This window comes from Lycium barbarum, chromosome 2 (assembly GCF_019175385.1).
Source record: "Lycium barbarum isolate Lr01 chromosome 2, ASM1917538v2, whole genome shotgun sequence".
NCBI classification, from domain to species: Eukaryota; Viridiplantae; Streptophyta; class Magnoliopsida; order Solanales; family Solanaceae; genus Lycium; species Lycium barbarum.
Window position 1 is genome coordinate 138708467 of NC_083338.1, and position 21781 is coordinate 138730247.

General features: G+C 31.6%; 1 protein-coding gene and 1 non-coding gene across 2 annotated transcripts; one reads left to right on the forward strand and one right to left on the reverse strand.

Moving 5' to 3' along the window:
- Positions 1–1270: 1270 nt before the first annotated feature.
- TRNAV-CAC (transfer RNA valine (anticodon CAC)) lies at positions 1271–1344 on the reverse strand. The gene has a single exon. It is a non-coding gene; the product is annotated as a tRNA-Val (tRNA).
- A 15871-nt stretch (positions 1345–17215) lies between these two features.
- LOC132627551 (phospho-2-dehydro-3-deoxyheptonate aldolase 1, chloroplastic) lies at positions 17216–20918 on the forward strand. Its single transcript, XM_060342948.1, has 5 exons — positions 17216–17867; positions 18447–18724; positions 19278–19554; positions 19644–19889; positions 20490–20918. Exons 1-5 carry the CDS (start codon positions 17316–17318, stop codon positions 20745–20747), a joined length of 1611 nt encoding a protein of 536 aa, XP_060198931.1. The 5' UTR covers positions 17216–17315; the 3' UTR covers positions 20748–20918.
- Positions 20919–21781: the final 863 nt, after the last annotated feature.

Here is a 21781-nt window from a genome sequence, read left to right on the forward strand (position 1 = left end):
ATTTTTTTATTCACTAAATACAAAAAAAAAAAAACCTATTTCGTTCATTAGATTACGAAATGCAAAAAAAATAAAAAAACAAATCAATTTCCTTCATTAATACACGAAATAATATATATATATATATATATATATATATATATATATATATATATATATATATATATATATATATATATATATTCCAATTTCCTTTTTATACGAACGAAATTAGAAAAAAAATTATCCTATTTCGTTTTTTAATACACGAAATGCAAAAACAAAAAAAAATTATAATTTCCTATTTCTTTTTTTATTCACGAAATAAAATAAAAAAACATCTATTTCGTGAATTGTGTCATGATATGTAAAAAAAAAATCATTTTTTTCACGAAATTAAAAAAAAAAAAAAAACTATTTCGTGGATTGTTCCACGAAATGCAAAAAAAAATTTAAAAAAAAGTTATTTCGTGGAACAATCCACGAAATAGCAAAAAAAAAAAAAAAAAAGAGTTGCTGCTATGAACAGTAACTGGGGTATTTCGTTGAATGATCAACGAAATACCCATTTGGGTATAAAAAAAAAAAGACAGCCTATTTTGGTGTAATTGCTGTAAAAATATGCTATTTTGGTTCCGGACTCGATCCCAAAACGTCAAAGTGCAAGCCACTCTTGTGATATTATATTGCCAGAAAAGGAAAAGGACATATATATATTTTGAGATTATTTTGAATTTTTATTATTGATTTGTTCATTCGATTTGGAAATTATGTGTTGTACAATAATCTTTTCACAAGTTGAACATTCCCTTTTTCTCATTTAAATTCATTCTTTCGTTTATGTTTCTTTTTTCAAGATATGGCATTTGTAGGCATAAAAATTAGATATGATAACAAAAATGGATTTTCATTAAATATATTTAAGTAAAAGAGAAGTTAAAATTGAATTAGTATTTTCGGGGACCTAAAATAAAGCATGCAGTATTAAGTCTTATTCTGTTGGACTTTATTGAGAGGATAACTATTTCCTCTTAACAATAAAAACTTATTTGCAACGGTATTTTACATCAAAGCTTAGTTCACTTAATCATAATGAGTTCTGTGAATTTGATGTAAACATCCCAGTCCAGATAAATAGTTACCATGAACATTGCAAAACTGCAAGGAACATATTTTTAAAATATTAACTAAATGGTTTAGAGGTTTCAGAGTCTGTTAAAATTAATGAAAATAAAATAGATGATCTATGGGATTAGCGCCAGAAGGAAAAAACTTGGAAAAGGATAATCAGTGTCTGAGCCCAGGTTCGAACTGGGGACCTCTAGTGTGTGAGACTAGCGTGATAACCAACTACACCACCCAGACATGTGGTTAGCAACTGCCATATATTACTTATGATCGTGTAGCAATCAACAAAGATAAAGAAAAAACAGAAGGAAATATGATGGACCAATAAATCCATTACTTAACAAGAGATCAACTGTAGGGGAAGTTGAAGGACCGGGCCGAGAATCTACGAACGATCTGAATAACCACTCAAAGATACAAATTTTCTCCCCTTTCTACTACCACGAAATTCTTGCCCGGCTACGAATCATTATTTACCATTTTTCTCTATCTAAATTCATCTAAGATATTATCTAAAAAATATATATTTGAAATATTGTAATTTCTGACACTTTTATGTAATTTCTAATTTCTAAAATCTTATTTTATTAATTTAAAAAATTAATGTTCGAGTTACGACTAAAAATTTAAAGGTTTAATCATCATACTTGACAGTTCATTAGTTCTGAATGGAGGGAACCTCAAGCATATCATTTTGGGGTTCGAAATCCCAAAGTTCATAAGAATGAGGCTATAATGGGCTGCAAAGAATAAGAGCGATTGTAACTTCTTTCATTCTTTTTGCGCGGATTGTCCTTCTTCTTTTGGGGTGGTCTTTAATTTTTGTCCCTCAAGTTGGCTGTCTTTAATTTTTGTCCTTCGCCTAATATCCCGAGGTTCTGAGTTCGAACCTCAGCTCAGTAAAAACAAGAAGGAATTTAGCAAGGCAGAGATTTGGATTAGCAAGGCAGAATTTTGCCTTCAACTCTGCCTCTAGAGCAGAGTTTTGAAACTCTGCATGAAGCACGTGCAAAACTCTGCCTTGCGATTTTTTTTTAATTTTTGACTGAGCAGGGATTCGATCCCGAAACCAAGAGATTTTTAGTGAATGACAAAAATTAAAAACCACCAATTTGAGGGGCAAAAATTAAAGACCACCCCTAGCGAAGGACAATCCTGCAAATTGCCCATCTTCTTTTCCACACCAACATTTTAACATGCCCTTAAGTTTTGCTGAGGTCCATTGGACAATTGTCACTTCAGTGATAATGGGCTTATGCTAGTTGTGAAAAAATCCTTATGTAGAGCATAGATGGCATATTTTCTGTAATATTTGTCAAGTCATACTGTGAGAATATTCAATACAATTTAAACCGTTATCTGTACGCTGCTATAACGATTTATTTTGCAATTTTTTATTAGTATCTTTTTCTCGGTATACTTCAATGCACATATTTGTTTGCTGTTTTTTCTTTTTTACTTAAAACATACTTTACCCCTATATCATTTATGGATAGACCTTTTTTCTTCGCGGGCATCCTTTTATACATCTTTAACTTGTTTAAGATTGCGTATCACCTAAAACAACGACGACGACGACGACAACAACATACCCAGTAAAATTTTACAATATGGGGTCTGGGGAGGGTAAAGTGTACGCAGACCTTAACCCCAGGGGCGGATGTACATGGTGGTGAAGGTGTTCACCCGAACATCATTGGCAAAAAATTATAGTGTATATATAGGGTAAATTTTTCGTGTTTATGTACATATATTAACTTTTGAACACTTTGAACAAATGCAAAAGGTTAGTTCAATCGGTTCAGGGTGTTCAAAATTATTTCTAGCGTCTTAGATTCGATCCCCAAGAATAATATAGTTTTTTATATTTAGCTTTTGTTGTTTTTTTCGAACCCCTGAGTAAAAATTCTGGATCCGTCGCTGCTTACCCCTACCTAAAACGACAAGTGGCAAAAATATCTAGTGCATGAACCGTTAAAAAATTGTATTTGAAACCTTATTTTAGTGGCATGTAGTATTTGTTTTAACTTTTTTTCATCTACATTTCCAATATTTACAAATTCAATGGTTTGCAGTAGTGGAGAACCATCTTTCTCCAAGTATTGTTAATAGACATATGTTCGTTGAAAAATTACATTGTGTAGATGTGACGTACCCAATTCACATTCGCATTGCCCAGCCCCCCTTCCAATATTTACAAATTCAATGGTTTGCAGTAGTGGAGAACCATCCTTGTCCAAGTATTGTTAATAGACATATGTTACATTGTGTAGATGTGAACTACCCCATTCACATTCGCATAGCCCAGCCGCCCGTTCTACCTCCCTGCACATACCCAATATTTATTAAATCAATCTTTTGATATTTTTAATCAAAAGCTGATCTTTTTGAATTAAATAGTCGATTATTCTACAAAATTCTTGTAGACCTTCCTGAGAAAAACAAGGAACAAAATTAGGAAAGAAATTCGTGGGACTAGAATATTAAATGATTGAGTTTGGTTCTAGTTTCTATTACCAAATTGTTGGATCACTAGGCTTGATTTGTTTGCTCTTCTGGGTTTGGTGTTACATTCTTGACACCTTCTTTTGATATTTTTGTTTCTTTTCGATTTTATGACATCATTAAGTTTTCCTTTTTCTTCTTTCTTTTAGGAGGTTGTCGGCACCAATTTCAGAGAATTAACTAATACCCAAAGAACTAAAAATGGGATACTGAATAGCCACCAGCCACCATCATTTTAGTTGGTGGGTGTTTTTGTAGTAGCATTGTCTACCTAACATCCCTTGTTTCTTTTGGTTGATTCTTACTGGTTTCCATAACACGTGTTCATGTTACTCCTCCAAATGATAGTACGATCATAGGCGGCTAAAGGTTAAAGCAGCCAAAACAACTATTTTAAGGCCCCCTAATATTGAGTTCTTAATCTTTCTAATACTCGTCATGTTTCAATTTATGTGATATAATTAAAATCGAAATTTAAAATGAAAATATTAAAAAAAAAACGTGGTTTAAATATATAACAACATAAACATGTTATGGAGACTTCTAAAAGTTGTGGTCTTAAACATGTTATAATATTTATGTGGTTATAGATTCTTCTCATTAAATGTAAAACAGAAAATGTGAAATTAATTGTTTTCAAATATAGAAGCGTGTCATTATTTTTAAACTCACTAAAAAAAAGTATGTCACATAAATTGAAACGAAAAAAGTAATAGTTGTATATATTAATATTGTCTTGAAAATAGATTTGAACAATTCAAAGCATATGAAATAGTTTTGATTTCCTTATTTAATTATTGGTAAAAGAATTGATATCACTAGATGATGAGAGTTTAAAAGGGTATTCTTTTAATCTTGAATGTTTTTCAAAACATAACGGTCACTCTGATATTGATGGTTTTGACTCGATCACTCTTCAAATTGCAAGTATTAAGGGAAATGGTGAAAATAATGCTATTATAGTTATACTCAATCAGATAAAAACATTGATTATTTTTCAAATGTCTATACTGCTTAGAGAATGATGTTAATGTTAACAACATGTGTAACAGTTGTCTCGACAGAAAAAAGTTTTAAAAAGTAAAATAAATAAAATCTTAAAAGAGATTAAATGGATTAGCTATATTGTTAATTAAATTTCATACAATATATATATATATATATATATATATATATATTTAATAACTTGATGAAAAATAATTGTAAATACTCTATAAATAAAGTATTGTCTTACAATCTAAAATAAATAATATCTGTTATATACGATAATTTAAAATTATATTGATTTTGTAAAGTAGATCTGCAATAGGTGCAATTCCATGATTACTTTTCCGTGTGTTCATTAGAGCCGATACGATAATTTCAATGCGGATATCGGACGCAAGTGAAAAATCAAAAAAGACTAATGAGCTCTAGTGAATTCGATGTGATGTGTATTTTCAACCATTGGTAATACAGAGGGAATTATTAATAGGATAACTACATGACATAACTAACTCTACTACATATTTATATTAGTAGTTATATTTTAAAATAATTACATCTCACGGTGAATAATAATATGTTAAATACATATATATATATATATACACAAAGTAGAATACCCTATCAATCACATTATTCACTTCCAACCACACTTCCCATCTCTCTCTTCCATCTTCTCCCATTACTCCGCCGCCGGCCACCACGAAACCGCCGGAGCTCCGGTGAAACAGATCTGAACCAGATTTCAGCATCTTCTCCTTACAGTCACGGCGGAAGCTGCTTCTCCTCCTTTTCCCCTCTCCGATGTCTTCTTCTCCGGCACGACGGAGCAACCTTCTTCTCATTTTCCCTTCTCCGGCGTCTTCTTCACCTTTAACCGGAAAATACATTATTTCTTCGATTTTTTCAGATCCGATAGGAATTTTTAGATTTGAAGGTGACGGTGATGATGACGGAGAAAAGAAGGTGAAGGAGAAAAAGGCGTACACATATCTGATCTGAATTTTTGACCGGAAGTTTTTTTCCAGATTTGTGGATACATACACCGTATACATATTTTTCGAAAGTTTTTTTTTTTTTCAAATCTGTGTATACATACGCTGTATACAATATTTTTCGCGTTTTCGAAGAAATCCTTTTGTATACAATGAATAGAGTGAATTTACGCCTGTATACAAATGAATACAATCAATTTTATTTTTTGTATTCAATATTTGAATGTATTCGTTATTTTTTTGGTATACATATGTTGTATGCAGTGTTTTTCGCCTGTTTTTGTTAATTGTTTTTTGTGTATCTATGTTTTATACACCTGTATTTGTTGTATACATATCGAAAATATGGTGTTTGTTAATTTTTGGTGTATATATGTTTTTATGTATTCATTTTTTACTCACTGTATTTATGAATACAGCAAGCCAATTTATAAATACAAATAGTCATTTTCATGAATACAGTGAAAAAACGGGAAAAAAAAACTGTTGTATTCATGAATACATCGAAAATAAAAAAAGTATACTACTGTACGTTGGCAGCTGGGTTGTTGCTACAAAATGTAAATATTAAAACATTTGCTATGTGGTTTGATTAAAACCCAAATATTTATCATTTATGTAGTTTGCCCATTATTAATCTCATTCATTTCGTAAAACATTTGTCTTACTTAGATCCATTAAATTTTGACCAAATCTTTTCTTAGCTTAGTTACAAACGAAAGTTCTAAAAAAAAGTCAAGTAAGCACTCTTTATCAAAGGCCCTTTTTTTTTTCCTTTGGAAAAAGGGTCAAATTTACCATTCAACAATGGTTTATAGTTTAAATTTGCCCTCCGTCAAAATTTGGGATCAAATTTACCATTCACGTTAGCATATTTGATAAATTTGCCCTGATATGAATGGAAGTGTGACTTGGATTCCACAATACAAAAAAAAAAATATAAAAAAAAATAGCCACATAGGGTCCTATACCCAACTCAATTAACTCATAACCCGATTTGTTTCCCCATCCGATAAATATTCTTTCAACCCATACCCAACTCATAAATATTGCGGAAAACAATATAAATAAACTAGACGGCCTATGCCCGTGCTGCGCACGGGCCCAACACTTTAGATTATAGTGCATCTATGTGTATGTAGTTGTCTTTGAATAGAGAGAGAGAGAGAGAGAGAGAGTATATATTATGTTTAAAACATGATTAATATAACATTGTAGTTTGTGCTCCGTATCTAAAATTTTATTATATTAATGTTTGCTACAAATACAAAATCGGCAAATTTATTAATATTTTTTAAAAGAGAAGACTTGTATAAACTATTTTCCTCTCTTTGAGATAAAACAATAGCAATATTTAAGCATACTTTCAATTTTAATTCGATTAATTTAAAGGTATAAAATACTTATTATTTTTTATCAAATTTTGATTTGGATAATTCTAATTCAAATTATTAAATTAATTTTACATGTTTAAAACGAAACAAAGTAGAAATTGATTGCTAATTAAACGAAAAAATAATATTTTTTAATTTTTGGTAAATATTCTCAGTTTAACTCATTTTACTTGTCATGTTGTCTTTTGCATTAAATTCTATCTTATTTTAAAATATAAATATTTTAAGTATATTTATTTTAGTGAACATAACAACTTGATTTTGTCAATATGGAATAATGTTCAAAACACGATTAATATAACATTGTAGTTTGTGCTCCGTATTTAAAACTTTATTATATTAGTGTTTGCTACGAATACGCATAGTGTTTAATATGGGGCCCACATTTTTTTTAACATTGTTTGTTTTTTAAATATGGGATTCACTTTTTTTTTTTCAATATTGCTTGATTTTGTTAATATGGGGTACACTTTTTTTTTTGTGAGTTTGGATGTGGTGGGTTCCACTTTTTTTTTTTTCAATACTGGATGATGTTTAATATGGGGCCCACAATTTGGGATTCAATTTTTTTTTTTTATATATATTGCTTGATTTTGTCAATATGGGATACTATGTTCAAAACACGATTAATATAACATTGTAGTTTGTGCTCTGTATTTAAAACTTTATTATATTAGTGTTTGCTACGAATACTCACGGTGTTTAATATGGGGCCCACATTTTTTTTTTTTAATATTGCTTGATTTTGTTAATATGGGGTTTATTTTTTTTCCATGAGTTTGGATGTGGTGGGTTCCACTTTTTTTTTTAAATACTAGATGGTGTTTAATATGGGGCCCACATTTTTTTTAATATTAGTTGTTGTTTAATATATATGGGGCCCACAATTTTTTTTAAAATTTTTTTAAATGGGCCTGTTTAATATGGGGCCCATTTTATTTTTATTTTTTATATATACTATGTTCAAAACACGATTGATATAACATTGTAATTTGTGCTCCGTATCTAAAACTTTATTATATTAGTGTTTGCTAAGAATACAAAGTCTGTACTTTTGTTTTTGACGTTTATTTTTTTAATATGAGATTCATTTTTTTTTTTATATTGCTTGATTTTGTCAATATGGGATAGTATGTTCAAAACACGATTAATATAACATTATAGTTCGTGCTCCGTATTTAAAACTTTATTATATTAGTGTTTCCTACGAATACACATGGTGTTTAATATGGGGCCCACATTTTTTTTAACATTGTTTGTTTTAAATATGGGATTCACTTTTTTTTTTTCAATGTTGCTTGATTTTGTTAATATGGGGTCCAATTTTTTTTTCCCGTGAGTTTGGATGTGGTGGGTTTCACTTTTTTTTAATACTGGATGGTGTTTAATATGGGGCCCACAATTTGGGATTCTTTTTTTTTTATTATTATTATTATTTTTATATATATTGCTTGATTTTGTTAATATGGGATACTATGTTCAAAACGCGATTAATATAACATTGTAGTTTATGCTCCGTATTTAAAACTTTATTATATTAGTGTTTGCCACGAATACGCACGGTGTTTACTATGGGGCCCACAGTTTTTTTTAACATTGTTTGTTTTTTTAATATGGGATTCACTTTTTTTTTTTTAATATTACTTGATTTTGTTAATATGGGGTTCACTTTTTTTCCCGTGAGTTTGGATGTGGTGGGTTTCACTTTTTTTTTTTTAATACTGGATGGTGTTTAATATGGGGCTCACAATTTTTTTTTTACAATTTTTTTATGGGCATGTTTAATATGGGGCCCAATTTTTTTATTTTTTTTTTATATATACTATGTTCAAAACACGATTGATATAACATTGTAATTTGTGCTCCGTATCTAAAACTTTATTATATTAGTGTTTGCTAAGAATACAAAGTCTGCACTTTTTTTTTTTTTATATATATATATATTGCTTGATTTTGTCAATATGGGATACTATGTTCAAAACACGATTAATATAACATTGTAGTTTGTGCTCCGTATTTAAAACTTTATTATATTAGTGTTTGCTACGAATACGCATGATGTTTAATATGGAGCCCACTTTTTTTTTAACATTGTTTGTTTTTTAAATATGGGATTTACTTTTTTTTTTTTCAATATTGCTTGATTTTGTTAATATGAGGTCCATTTTTTTTTTCCGTGAATTCGGATGTGGTGGGTCCACTTTTTTTTTAATACTGGATGATGTTTAATATGGGGCGCACAATTTTTTTAATATTAGTTGTTATTTAATATATATGGAGCCACAATTTTTTTTTTACAATTTTTTTTTTTTAATGGACCTGTTTAATATGGGGTGCAAAACTTTTTTTTTTTTTTTTTATGGGGGAACGGAGGACGAAAAAGAAGCACCAACCGGTGCTTCTTAATAGTAGTAATAAAAAGGCTGCTAACTTATTTCTGTGGGGTAACTTTCATATTCTTCTTGTGTAGTTGAAGTGCGAAGTGGTCCAGTGCTTTGCCTTTTTCTCTCTCGCCGATTTAACCTACTGGCTATTCGTATAATGAAATAGGTTGAAAAAATATTTATGGGATGGGGAAAAGGGTCGGGTAATGGGTTAATTGAGCTGGATATGAAATCCTATGTGGATTTAACATGGATTCAATGTAGCTATTTTTTTTTATTTTTTTTTGTGTTGTGGAGTTCAAGTCACACTTCCATCTATATAACTATAAGGACAAATTTATCAAGTATTCTAATAGGGAGGGCAAATTTGATCTCACACTTTGACGGAGAGCAAATTTAAACTATAAACCATACTTGGAGGGTAAATTTGACCATTTTCCTTTTTTATATAAAGTATTGTGCTAACTTAAAATATGAGGAGGCAAAACTGTTTTAATACCTTCCCCTACACGTTTATAAACTTGCCCCTTGTCGAGGAATCTCTCGCAACTTTGCTACACAAATATACCACAACTGACAGAGCCGAGACAATTATCATGAATCTTCCAAATTCAGTCCTTCATGCAATTGACTAGGAAATTAAAAGTGGATGGATATGTCATTGTGTTGGGTTTTAAGTGTAGTGTGAATTTGTTTTTGGTTGGTGAAAGGAAAATGAGGTTGTTGTGCTTATATATAAAAGTACTTCTTCTTGCTCTTAAAGAGTTGAGAATAGAGTCTCTTCTTGTGTCATCATTGTCGCTCGGCTTCGGATGATCTGATTGATTGGTATACTTCATTTATTAGTTTTTAAAGCGCATGCAAAGTCAAAAGTGAACAACTAAAAGCGAACAAGAGGGTATTTATTAGTTTTCAGAAATTTTATTTTCCAATACAGAAAGATAACACATACCGTAGAATATACCTAGGTCATGGGTTCAAGTCCCAATTGGATTCTTTTCACAAAAGTTTTAAGACGATTTTTTTTTTCAAAGATCGACTTCCTTTATTTAAGCAAATAACCGTAGTTCAATTCATTTTCAATTCCCAGACTCTAATATCACTCTCTTGCCAAGTTTGGAAACGAGTTGAGTTTTGAAATTTGACCAGTTATTTTAATATGGAGAAGATGAGTTATCCCATTAGAAAGAGCACAAACAAATGGTTGTTAGAGTTGCCAAAATAAAAGGAGGTATTAATTAATAAAAAGAGAAGATATAATAAAGAAAATGTGGTTGGTGGATTGAAGACTCGAGATCCTTTTGTTGTTGTTGTTGATTAAGAGATTCATAGGTTGGTAAGCTGATGAAGCCATTGTGACATCAACAATTAATTACAACAAAATTCTCTTTTCCTTTCAAAAATAACGGAGAGGTTCAACGTATGAGGTCCGTCAAAAATTTAATATTTCCGATTTCAATTTGGACATCAATTTCTTAAACTTTTAGCATAAAATCTAACTACATAACTAGATCTACATAAACTGTTTAATAGAATTACAATTTATTTTAATTAAAAATATTTTACAGATATTAAAAAAGGTTGTAAGTCAAAGCAAAATTATTTAATTCTCCAAATAATAATGTATAGTATGATATAAAGTAGGCCCTATGGTAAAAACCAAAACAAATAAAAAAATTACATGAACGAAAAGGTGTTAGATAGAGTTATTTTTTTCTTCTTATATATTAATACTATTGAGGTAAAATGACCGAATGAGCTCGTCAACAAGAAGAGAAATGAACGTTGCACTTGAAAGGTTTTTAAAATAGAGTTGGCAATCATTATATTACAAACTTTAATTGCAGTTGACTAAGTCAAAGTATATATATATATATTGTTTGAGTTTGTGCTTGTTCACCTAAACTTATAACAAGTGGCCTTTTTTTTGGAGATTAATTCATAAGCTGGTATTAACTAGGCCGATTATTTTTCGCTACTGAACTTATAGTAAGAGTTGATATTTTTCCCACTTTAAATTCAAGGAACAGACACACACATTCTATGTGTATATATATACTAGTTTAAGCAGGCCCGTGCTTAGCCCGGGCCCAAACTTAAAATTTAAAAGTTCTAAATTTAGTTATTGTATAATTTGAATCATATTTTTATTTCGGATAATAGATTTATGGTGGTAGCGCGTTAATCATGTCTTGTCGATAAGTTCTCATAAGAATCAAAGTTTTTTAGTCACATAATTAGATAATCTTTAAAAGTGATTTTTTTTAGTAAGAAGCAAGTTTGGAAGAGAATTAGTAAATAATAAAGGGACACACGTGATTCGATATACTACAAAGTAAAAATATTTACAAGTAAATAATTATAACTGATCGAAGATCATAAATTGGGAACATTTGGCATTTCTATAAATTTGTGAGCATATAATTTCTTTAGCTATGGAAGAAATAGATTTCTTTTAAACTATGTAATATTTAAGTACACATGTATTAAAAAAATTAAAAAAATTATGATACCTCAAACAATGTCAGAAAAAAGTAAGTTAATTTTGTTAAACATGAGATAAATAACTCATCAATTATATACCAACACAATTTCCCAAGAAAAAGATTTGAATCCCAAGGTTCTTATAAAAAATGAATAATAAATAAGTTAGCCAATGATATTTAATATAAAGATCAAATTTCTTGTTAAATTCTAAAAGCCTCACGTTAAACAATTGAAGATTCTATAAGCTGTTAAGCAGAGAACTTTCATTGTTCTTCGGTGCAATACTGTACATGCTTTACTTAGGGTAACACCAAATATGCATATTGTATTATCCCATTTTTAAATAGTTACAACATGTTAAAAAAAAAAGGTAGCTAATTATATTGTCTGTTTCTGCTTCTCATTTTTCGAGAACATCAATTTAGAACATCATACCTTATTTGATATTTTCAAAATTTAAAAAATACTACACAAAAACAAGATGCGGAGAATTTAAAAATAATTTCATAATGCACTGGGTGAAATGTATCATCTACAGAGTAATGTTAAAAGTTTTGTATAGTGACGTGTGGAATCTTCACAATTCACAAATTATAAGTATTTCTAAAGGGCCGGAAAGTTTTTAAACTTTTATCAAATTGAATAATGGCAATTAAGTAATAAATAACCAAAGTAGGGGTAATATTGAGGCATATAAAGATGCAGTATAGCGCATAGCCGCATATGATTTCACCTGGAAACAATTAGTTTGAGGGATTTGGTATTATCGAAAAAGGGCTTCAAAGTGTCTCTATTTACACCAACACACCTTAGTAGTTTGAAGCAATAAAGGGGAGAGATAGGGGTAAATTTAGAAGAGGGAGCTTTTTCGGTTGGGGAGCCTAGTTACAATCTAACTTGAGGACGACAAAAATTGTTCGATCATCCCTTATTACATATAGTAATATACACACATATAGACATACACACACATGAGTTTTCATCAAGAGTTCAATATTTATTAGAGTAGTATATATAAATAAAAAAAAATTAACCTTCTATATATGGCGTGACATTCAAGCGAAAAAGACTAAGATAAATCCCCTATATGTGTATGTGAATGTGAGCGTATGCTTGTTTAGGTTGGGGTTGGGGGGCATGAGGGAGTAGGTTAGCTTTTTTTTTCTTTTTTTCTTTTTTTCTTTTCACCATTTCTTGTCCATAGCTTTGGTTAAAATTACACCTCAACGACATCAAAATTTCAAAAAGCTAGTACCAGACAATTAAACAAGGGGGCAAGTATTGTAGTTCATGATTTTCTTCTAGGGGTGAATGGTGATTCCAATTTGTGCCTTTAGATAGATATCTCATGGTTTTTTGGTTCTATAAACTGCAAAAGCTATTAGATAGAAAATGAAGGAAGAATTACTCTCGCTTATCCATTATTTTCATCTTTTCTCCTCATATATTAAACGAGAAGTACAACTTTATTATTTATTTCCTCAAATTTCATTAGAAGTCTTGCAGACACACAAATACACAATATATTGTTTCTTTGACAAAAAAAAGCATTCTTCTCTAACAAACAAATTATAACTCATTGGTGTTCGATTCTAATCATGCAATTTTATCCTCTTTTCCTTCCTATTATTACTCTAGGCCTAATTTATTTTCATTAAGATTAAGACGTTTAAATCAGAATGTACGAATGATTAAGATATTATTTCTAGATCTGAATACTGAATGATGAACACTGTTTGTTTTCCCACGTTGAATGTGCATAATGTATTTATTTAAATATAACTAGATTTTGGATCTATCATTATTATGTCCATTGTCTTCAAAATTCAAAGAAAAGAATAATAAATAAAATTCAAAGATCGTAGAATAAAATTGAAGATCATCACTGTGTTGATATTTTATGATAATCATGTATAATGGCTCTCCGGTAAGACATTATAACATCACAACGACCAAAAAAAAGATACAAAAAAAGAATACAACAACATCAGTTCTATAATCCAAACGGATTGACAAACGATACAGCACTTCTACAGCACCTGGAGAAGTAGATCAACATAATTTATTAAGCAGGTATATGAAGAGATTTCTTCAGACAACACCCTTGGCCTTGACAGCAATCCTAGAATCTTAATTGGCCAAATATGATGATATAGTTGCTGTTGTTGGATCGGATGTAAACATAATACCATCTCATGAATCAGTTCACACAAAATTGTAAAGTAATTGTACTTATAAGCCAAAAAACAACAATGTAGCTCAAGACTCACTTTAGAGAAAGGAGTTTAAACTCTCACGATTCTGTTATAAGTGAAATATATATTGTACATTAGCTAGAGAAATCTATTGCAAGAAGAATTATTAATACAACGTACCATCAACCGTGAGCTTTCTCCTTTTTTTTTTTTTGTTTGTTTTCATGAGCAGTAGAAGTGAAATCTTCAATCTTTTCCTCCTTAACTATGAAAAAAATTTGTCGAGCTGAAAACATGAAGGTCCCAACCTAGACAACGAAATTCCCTAGTTCCAACATTAAATTTAATTACCTCATTTATTAGAGTTTGTCTTTTTGAGACATTTTCTCAGTTTTACTTGCCATGAATTTTGGGTTGTTGGGGTTGTTGGGGGGGGGGGGGGGGGGGGACATTGGTTATCCTTTTTATCTCTAAGTCTAAGAAACTAAATCAAAACATAATTTGAATAAGTAATTGGCGAACAAAACGTATAATAATGAAAGAGGTTATGTCTTGTACGACACACATGGATTAACATGTTGAAATCTACTAGTGCATATTTTCCATAGAGTTCAATTGAAGAGGTCATACATCAGATGGTTATGATGAAAAGAGATCATTTGAATTTAAAAGGCAATCATGTGGTATCAAATTAACCATAAGATAATTAAATGTCCTAGAGGAAGCTTTTTGACAATACCGATTTCAGATTAAATTAATCGAAAATTACTCGGGAAAAAGAATTGCAAAAAATTGTGCCAAAGATAAAGAATCTTGTTAGAAATACCTGTTGCCTACCTCATTTATATTGGCGCTTCAACTGTCTGCAAAAGCAACACGTCAATTATTTTCTCCTGAAATAAAAAAATTATCACATAAGTTGTTGAAACAAAATTTTAGCAGTTTATTTTCATGTGAAAGATCAAACTCTTAAACGTTAATTAACAACATTATATAATAAGCAAAAAAAACAAGATATTAAGCAACAAGCAAAATGAAAAGAAAAAAAAAATCTTAAAAGAACATGCGGCAAGGGCTCTCTGCTCTTTAAACCAAATTCAAGTACACTCTCTGCTCTTGAAACCAAATTCAAGTACATAGTACTGTCATTGGAAGAAAAAGTGAAAGAGAAATAGACATTTGAGGAATCGAAGAAATACAGATAATTGGAGAATGAAGAGATAACAGTTTCTTTTAGTAGATTATTAATGAATAATTGTCTTTTCATTTGCTTTCATATTAAAATAATCAAATTTATTATGAAAATTTATATTACTTAAAAGAGAATAATAATGATAGCAATTGAAGAGAGATATATGTACCCAAAAAAGCTGAAGAGATATAAGTAAGTTAAATTTTCTGTACTAAAATTTCTTGAAGGGTTACAAAGTAATATTATTATGATGATGATGATGATGATGATGATGATGATGATAATAATAATAATAATAAGATAATATGATCATTTAGTTTTTATTATTTTAGCAATGACAACTCTTCAAATTCTTCCGTTTTTTATAACAATCAACAATAAGCCTGGTTAATGTTGAAAAGCCTGGTTAATGTACCAAATTATGAAGGGATTGTGTAGTTTTCTAAAGGGAACTAAATTAATCCACCAACATTAAGCTAGGAGGTGAAAAGGTTGAGAAAATAAATTCAAGGAAGGAAGACGACCATAGTAACAACTCAATCATTTAATATGATCCCATCTAATCACTTTCTTTGTTGCTAATTAGATATTTAATTCGATTTTGATTTACTACATTAATATATTACTGTTTGATTAGAAATTTAATTAGATTTTAATTTACTACAGGGATAAAATGATAATCCAACTTTATACTAACGAGCTTCCTGCTATTAGTATAATATGATAAATATACAGATCTAATAAAAAATAAATAAATATTTGAAGATAAATATAAATCTAAAAAACATCTCATTATATAATTTTTTTTCTTGAAGACAAATATAAATCTAATAAAACAGAATTACTATTATATAAAAAAAGAACATTTATGTTCGTTAGTGATGGTTGAAATGTTTTGTAATGATGGTGATAGTTGGTGGAGGTGGTTATTGTAGTGACGGGCGCGATGGAGGTGGTTGGTAGTAGTGGTGGTGCTTGACAGTAGTGGTGGTGGTGATTGTGATGGCAGAGATGGTTTGTAGTGTGGGTTAGTGGGGTGGGGTGGAGCGTGGGTAGGTAGGGGTAGGTAGGTGGGAGGAGTGAGGGTGGTGTGGGGCAGCGCAGGGGTGGCTGGGGTTGGGGCTTGGGAGGGTGGGGGTGGAACTGGTGGTTGTGGATAGAGTGGTATTAAAAAAATATTCATATTTTGTTCAAGATCTCAATGATGAAAACCTATTAGACCAAATAAGTACTTAAATCTTAATACAAATAAATACACTTAATTACCAAAGGTTTACATTATTCATATTCAGACCTCCATTAAGTGCAAACAAATAAGGCCTAACTGAATGAGTACTATTTTTTAAACTTTAAATTTTTTATTTCAAATTTAAAATAAAAAAATAATGAACCATATTATATAACAAATATTTATCTAAAATAATCATCAAATATTAGAACCCTAAAATAAAAATAAAATATAAAAAGAACTCAAGAATGAGAAGTATCTTTCAAATAGGTTTCACTATTTCATCTTCCTTCAAAAATATCTTTTAAATATATTTAAGATTATAATCTTAAAAATAAGATATGCTATCCGTCAATTATTATACTAAATGAATGTTACTGATGATGTAAATTTCTTTTCACGCTAATAGTTTACGTACTCAAACTCATTTTAAAAACTAGGGTATTTCACTTTGTTAAGTTTTTCTTTCGTCTTTCACTTGGTTAAGCTTTTCTTTCGTCCTTCACTTTGTTAAGTTAACCAAAATTAGAGTAAAAAGAAAATATAAGTAGGTGCCTATTTTCCTTTCTTTTTTTTTTTCGGCTAAGAGTAGGTACATATTTGACTTTCAACCAGTTCAAAGTGAGTAAAAATGTTATACCTAAAATACCCTTCACCTAACTAATACTCCACTTGTCTCATTCTCTCCTTCCTCCATCCAACCACTTCCCAATACGCAAAACCTTCTTATAAAACCCCCCATTCCATTTCTCCTCTTCTTCAGGTACCTACCAATACATCCATCTCTCTCAACAACAAAACAAAAGGTACCAAAAACACTCACATTTGTCTCAAAAAATTAGCAATGGCTCTTTCAAGTAGTAGCACTACCAATTCTCTTCTCCCTAACAAATCTTTAATCCAAAACCAACCCCATTTACCATCTCCTTTAAAGAATGCATCTTTCCCTACCAACTCAACCAAATCCGTTAGATTCATCTCAGCCGTCCATTCATCTGACTCATCCAAAACCCCCATTGTTTCTGACAAGCCCACCAAGCCATCTCCACCGTCAGCCACTGCCACGTCAACCCCAACCGTGACAGAAACAAAATGGACGGTGGATAGCTGGAAAACCAAGAAAGCTCTTCAGTTACCTGTATACCCAAATCAAGAAGAGCTTAGATCTGTTCTTAAAACAATTGAAGATTTTCCTCCTATTGTGTTTGCTGGTGAGGCTAGGAATCTTGAAGAGAAGCTTGGTGAGGCTGCTATGGGGAGAGCATTTTTGTTACAAGGTGGTGATTGTGCTGAGAGTTTTAAGGAATTTAATGCCAATAATATTAGGGATACTTTTAGAATCCTTCTTCAAATGGGTGCTGTTCTTATGTTTGGTGGTCAGGTTCCTGTCATCAAGGTTAGTTTTTTTTTTCCTTTCCCTTTTACCTGTTTTGGCTTGTGTGTGGGGTTATTGTCAAATTTATGTTTTCCATGTGATGCACATGGATGTGATATCTTGTTTTAGTCTTTCATTGATGATATCTTTCAAAAAGATTCTTGTTTGTTTATTGGTTTTAGTATTTTGCTTTATATTGTCCCTATTCTAGAAAGATTTAACTTTTATGTACTTTTTAGGCTATTAGATTGGTTAAAATTAAGTGTTGATTGGTAACATGAATAAGTATGCTAAGTAACTTTTTGCTGATTTTGTTATTTTGCTTGATGTTGTCCCTATTCCTGAAAGCTTTAACTTTTATGTACTTTTTAGGCCATTAGATTGCTAAATTTAGGTGTGATATGGTAAGTAAACCTTTTCTAATTGTTTAACCATATTTGTATGGAATTTAAATCCTGCTTAGAAATGAATTTAACTTGGATTCTTGGCATTGACTGTTATAATCATCTGTTTATAGCGTTCGATTTCTAGATTTCCATGTTTTGAAGTGATCCATGTTCAAATATATGCTTGTATTAAGCAAATGGGAATTTGGTATAGGTTGGAAGAATGGCCGGTCAATTTGCAAAGCCAAGATCAGATAATTTTGAGGAGAAGGATGGTGTAAAGCTGCCGAGTTACAGGGGAGACAATGTGAATGGAGATGCATTTGATATCAAGTCCAGGACTCCTGACCCTCAGAGGCTGATCAGGGCTTATTGCCAATCTGCAGCTACTTTGAATCTGTTGAGGGCTTTCGCTACTGGAGGATACGCTGCCATGCAGAGGATCAACCAATGGAACTTGGATTTCACTGAGCATAGTGAGCAGGGTGATAGGTATGCTCCTTCTTGTATTGCTTTTACTATGCACTCTAATTGTATTTGTCTTGCATTTTATCTTATTGTCAATATTAGCTGCAAAGTGTTGGTATGATTACGAAGTGCAGTTGTGATGGCATCATTGGCAGATCTAGGTAGAAGGATAGGGTCAAATTTTTGTTTTATGTATATATATTAAATGTTGAATCCCTTTAACACAAGCCAAAAGCTCAGCTCAGTGGTAAAGGGGGTTCAAATTCTCTTAGAGGACATATGGTCAATTTCTTCTAACCACAGTTTCTAATCTTTTCAGCTTTAGGCGTTTCTTAGTTTTTTTTTTTTTTTTTTTTGAATCCCTTGGCAAAAATCCTGCCTCCACCACTGGTCCTGGCACATCACTGAATTTTTAGTTTTTTTACTTCACCTGTGACTAGCTTATTACCATACAAGTCTCTTTTTGCTATAAAATGGTCCTCTTTTGTGCATGCTATTCAGGACTAGATAATTAATGATCTCAATTTACTAACTAAGATAGTTTTGTAGGCTAATAATGTAACTTTTGACATGGTAGGTACCGTGAACTAGCTAATAGAGTGGACGAGGCCCTTGGTTTCATGGCTGCAGCTGGACTTACAATGGACCATCCCATTATGAAAACCACTGAGTTCTGGACATCTCATGAGTGTTTACTTTTGCCCTATGAGCAGTCACTAACACGGTTGGATTCAACTTCCGGCCTTTACTACGATTGCTCTGCCCATATGATTTGGGTTGGAGAGAGAACCAGGCAGTTGGATGGTGCCCATGTTGAGTTCTTGAGAGGAGTTGCCAATCCCCTTGGTATTAAGGTGACCACAGTGCTATACTATAAACTTTTGTAATTTGTTCATTTTCGTTTTCTCTTGAATTTGGGGGCTTATGTAACTTTGTGTTGCAGGTGAGCGACAAGATGGACCCAAATGCATTGGTCAAGCTCATTGAGATTTTGAACCCTCAAAACAAAGCTGGGAGGATTACAATTATTACCAGAATGGGAGCAGAGAACATGAGGGTTAAGCTTCCTCATCTTATCAGGGCAGTCCGAAGAGCAGGGCAAATTGTCACTTGGGTATCTGATCCTATGCATGGAAATACCATCAAAGCTCCTTGCGGTCTAAAAACTCGACCTTTCGATTCCATTAGGGTAAGTTGTTGTGCCCGGTTTAATAATCCATAATTCCTCATATCCTAACATCCATTTTATTAAGTTCAACATTATTAACAAGGCGGCTGATATTGAACAACACATTGAATTCATAAAATTCGTAAAATAGTTCTTAAAGTAATTGCATAGTTCATCTGCACTGATCAATAATTGCATCCAAACGAGTAGTCATTTAATAGGTTTTTCATTGCAAGTACTAAATGGACGGGTAGACCACCAAGGATGAGAACATGGGTAGTTGACAGGAAGAATCGTAGTTGTTTCTTGGCAAGACCAGGACCAAGAAAGTAAGCAGGGTGGGTTGGTAGGAGAATAGGCTCAACGCGGAGCCTGGAAAGGTTTTTCTTTAGTGAATCAGTCAACAGAATATATATTTTTTATATTGATGGTAGGTTTAGACAATGTGTGCAACTACTTTAGTAGGTTTGGTTGTTGTGTGTCTCTTTCGATGAGTTTGGTTATCGGGACCCATGAGTTCTGATCGCTCTAGTCTTTTTAATGTGGCTCTTCCATTGTTAAAAGTTGTGAATACATCATTAAACCAAGCACGTGTCTCACATGACTTTCTTCTTGTGACAGTCTGAAGTGAAAGCATTCTTTGATGTTCATGAGCAAGAAGGAAGCCACCCAGGAGGAGTTCACCTGGAGATGACAGGCCAAAATGTCACAGAGTGCATCGGTGGATCACGAACTGTGACCTTCGATGATCTGAGCTCACGTTACCACACCCACTGCGATCCTAGGCTCAATGCATCTCAATCCCTCGAGCTCTCATTCATTATCGCTGAACGTTTGAGAAAAAGGAGGCTTGGATCACAAACCGTATTAGGTCAATAGATATTTGGAAATGTTCAAATGCTGCCTCTTTTTATTTACTTATGAATGATTGTATGAATATTTACATTTTCTTAAATCCAATTTGGAGGATATGTTATGTTACTGAAGAGTGTTTTAATGTAATGAGAGTTTGGTGAGACTAAGGAATAAAGTAAAGGAAGTTATTACTCTTATGTTAGTATATCTATTAAATTTATTTATTTGTATACCAATCAATTTGAATTGCCTATGCTGCAGGTGCATATCTATCATCTGACGAGAAACAGCAATAAGTGACTTATTTTTTTCTTTTGTTGATGGTGGGTGGGTTTGGTTGTTGGGATTGGTAGATCAAATGAGAAGATGAACTATAGTATATTCTCAAGGGATTCGGCCACCTACCTCTTAGATAAACATGGTCTATTGAAATATAGGTATTTCTAGGTAAAACATAGATTCTTTCAACTTATTCCTTACCTATTTACCATTATTCCCGCATATTCTATTTTATCCTATCTACATTTGTTTGGAGGGGAGTAAGTCCATGAATAGTATGCGAGGTGACTAAGTGAGAGAGAGACAATGTTTGGTGAACACCGCCTTAGGTTTAGGTGGAAAATTTTGCACAGGCAGCTTATTTTCAGAGCGGCATTTAAGGTGCAACCATCTTTCTAGAAACTCTTATACGTAGTCTGTTAAGGATTTCCAGCATTAAAATTACCATTGTTGCAAGCTTAAAGAAGTGATCTTGAATTTTGAATATAAAGTTGAATTTAAATCAAGTGAGTACTGAAAAAACTTGAAAACATTATTAGAGGTGAAAATAGGTAGTTCATATTTCAGAAAAACTATTTTTAGTTTCAAAAACATTTGTCACCCCAAATTTAGGTATGATTATTGAAAGTTTGGCCTTGACAAGCCAAATTTCAAACAAACAAGTCGGAAATTTGGCTTTGGCAAGCCAAACTTAAGACAAAAATACCGGAAGTTTTGCCTTGACAAGTTGAACTTCAAGCAAAAATATCAGAAGTTTGTTGCCAAATTTAAAGGACAGT

What these genes read in the sequence shown, in the direction of transcription:
- LOC132627551 (XM_060342948.1), top strand. Translation starts at nt 17,316, where the DNA reads ATGGCTCTTTCAAGTAGTAGCACTACCAATTCTCTTCTCCCTAACAAA. An exon ending in GTCAGGTTCCTGTCATCAAG is followed by an intron (nt 17,868 to 18,446) that starts GTTAGTTTTTTT and finishes AATTTGGTATAG; the next exon opens with GTTGGAAGAATGGCCGGTCA. An exon ending in CATAGTGAGCAGGGTGATAG is followed by an intron (nt 18,725 to 19,277) that starts GTATGCTCCTTC and finishes TTGACATGGTAG; the next exon opens with GTACCGTGAACTAGCTAATA.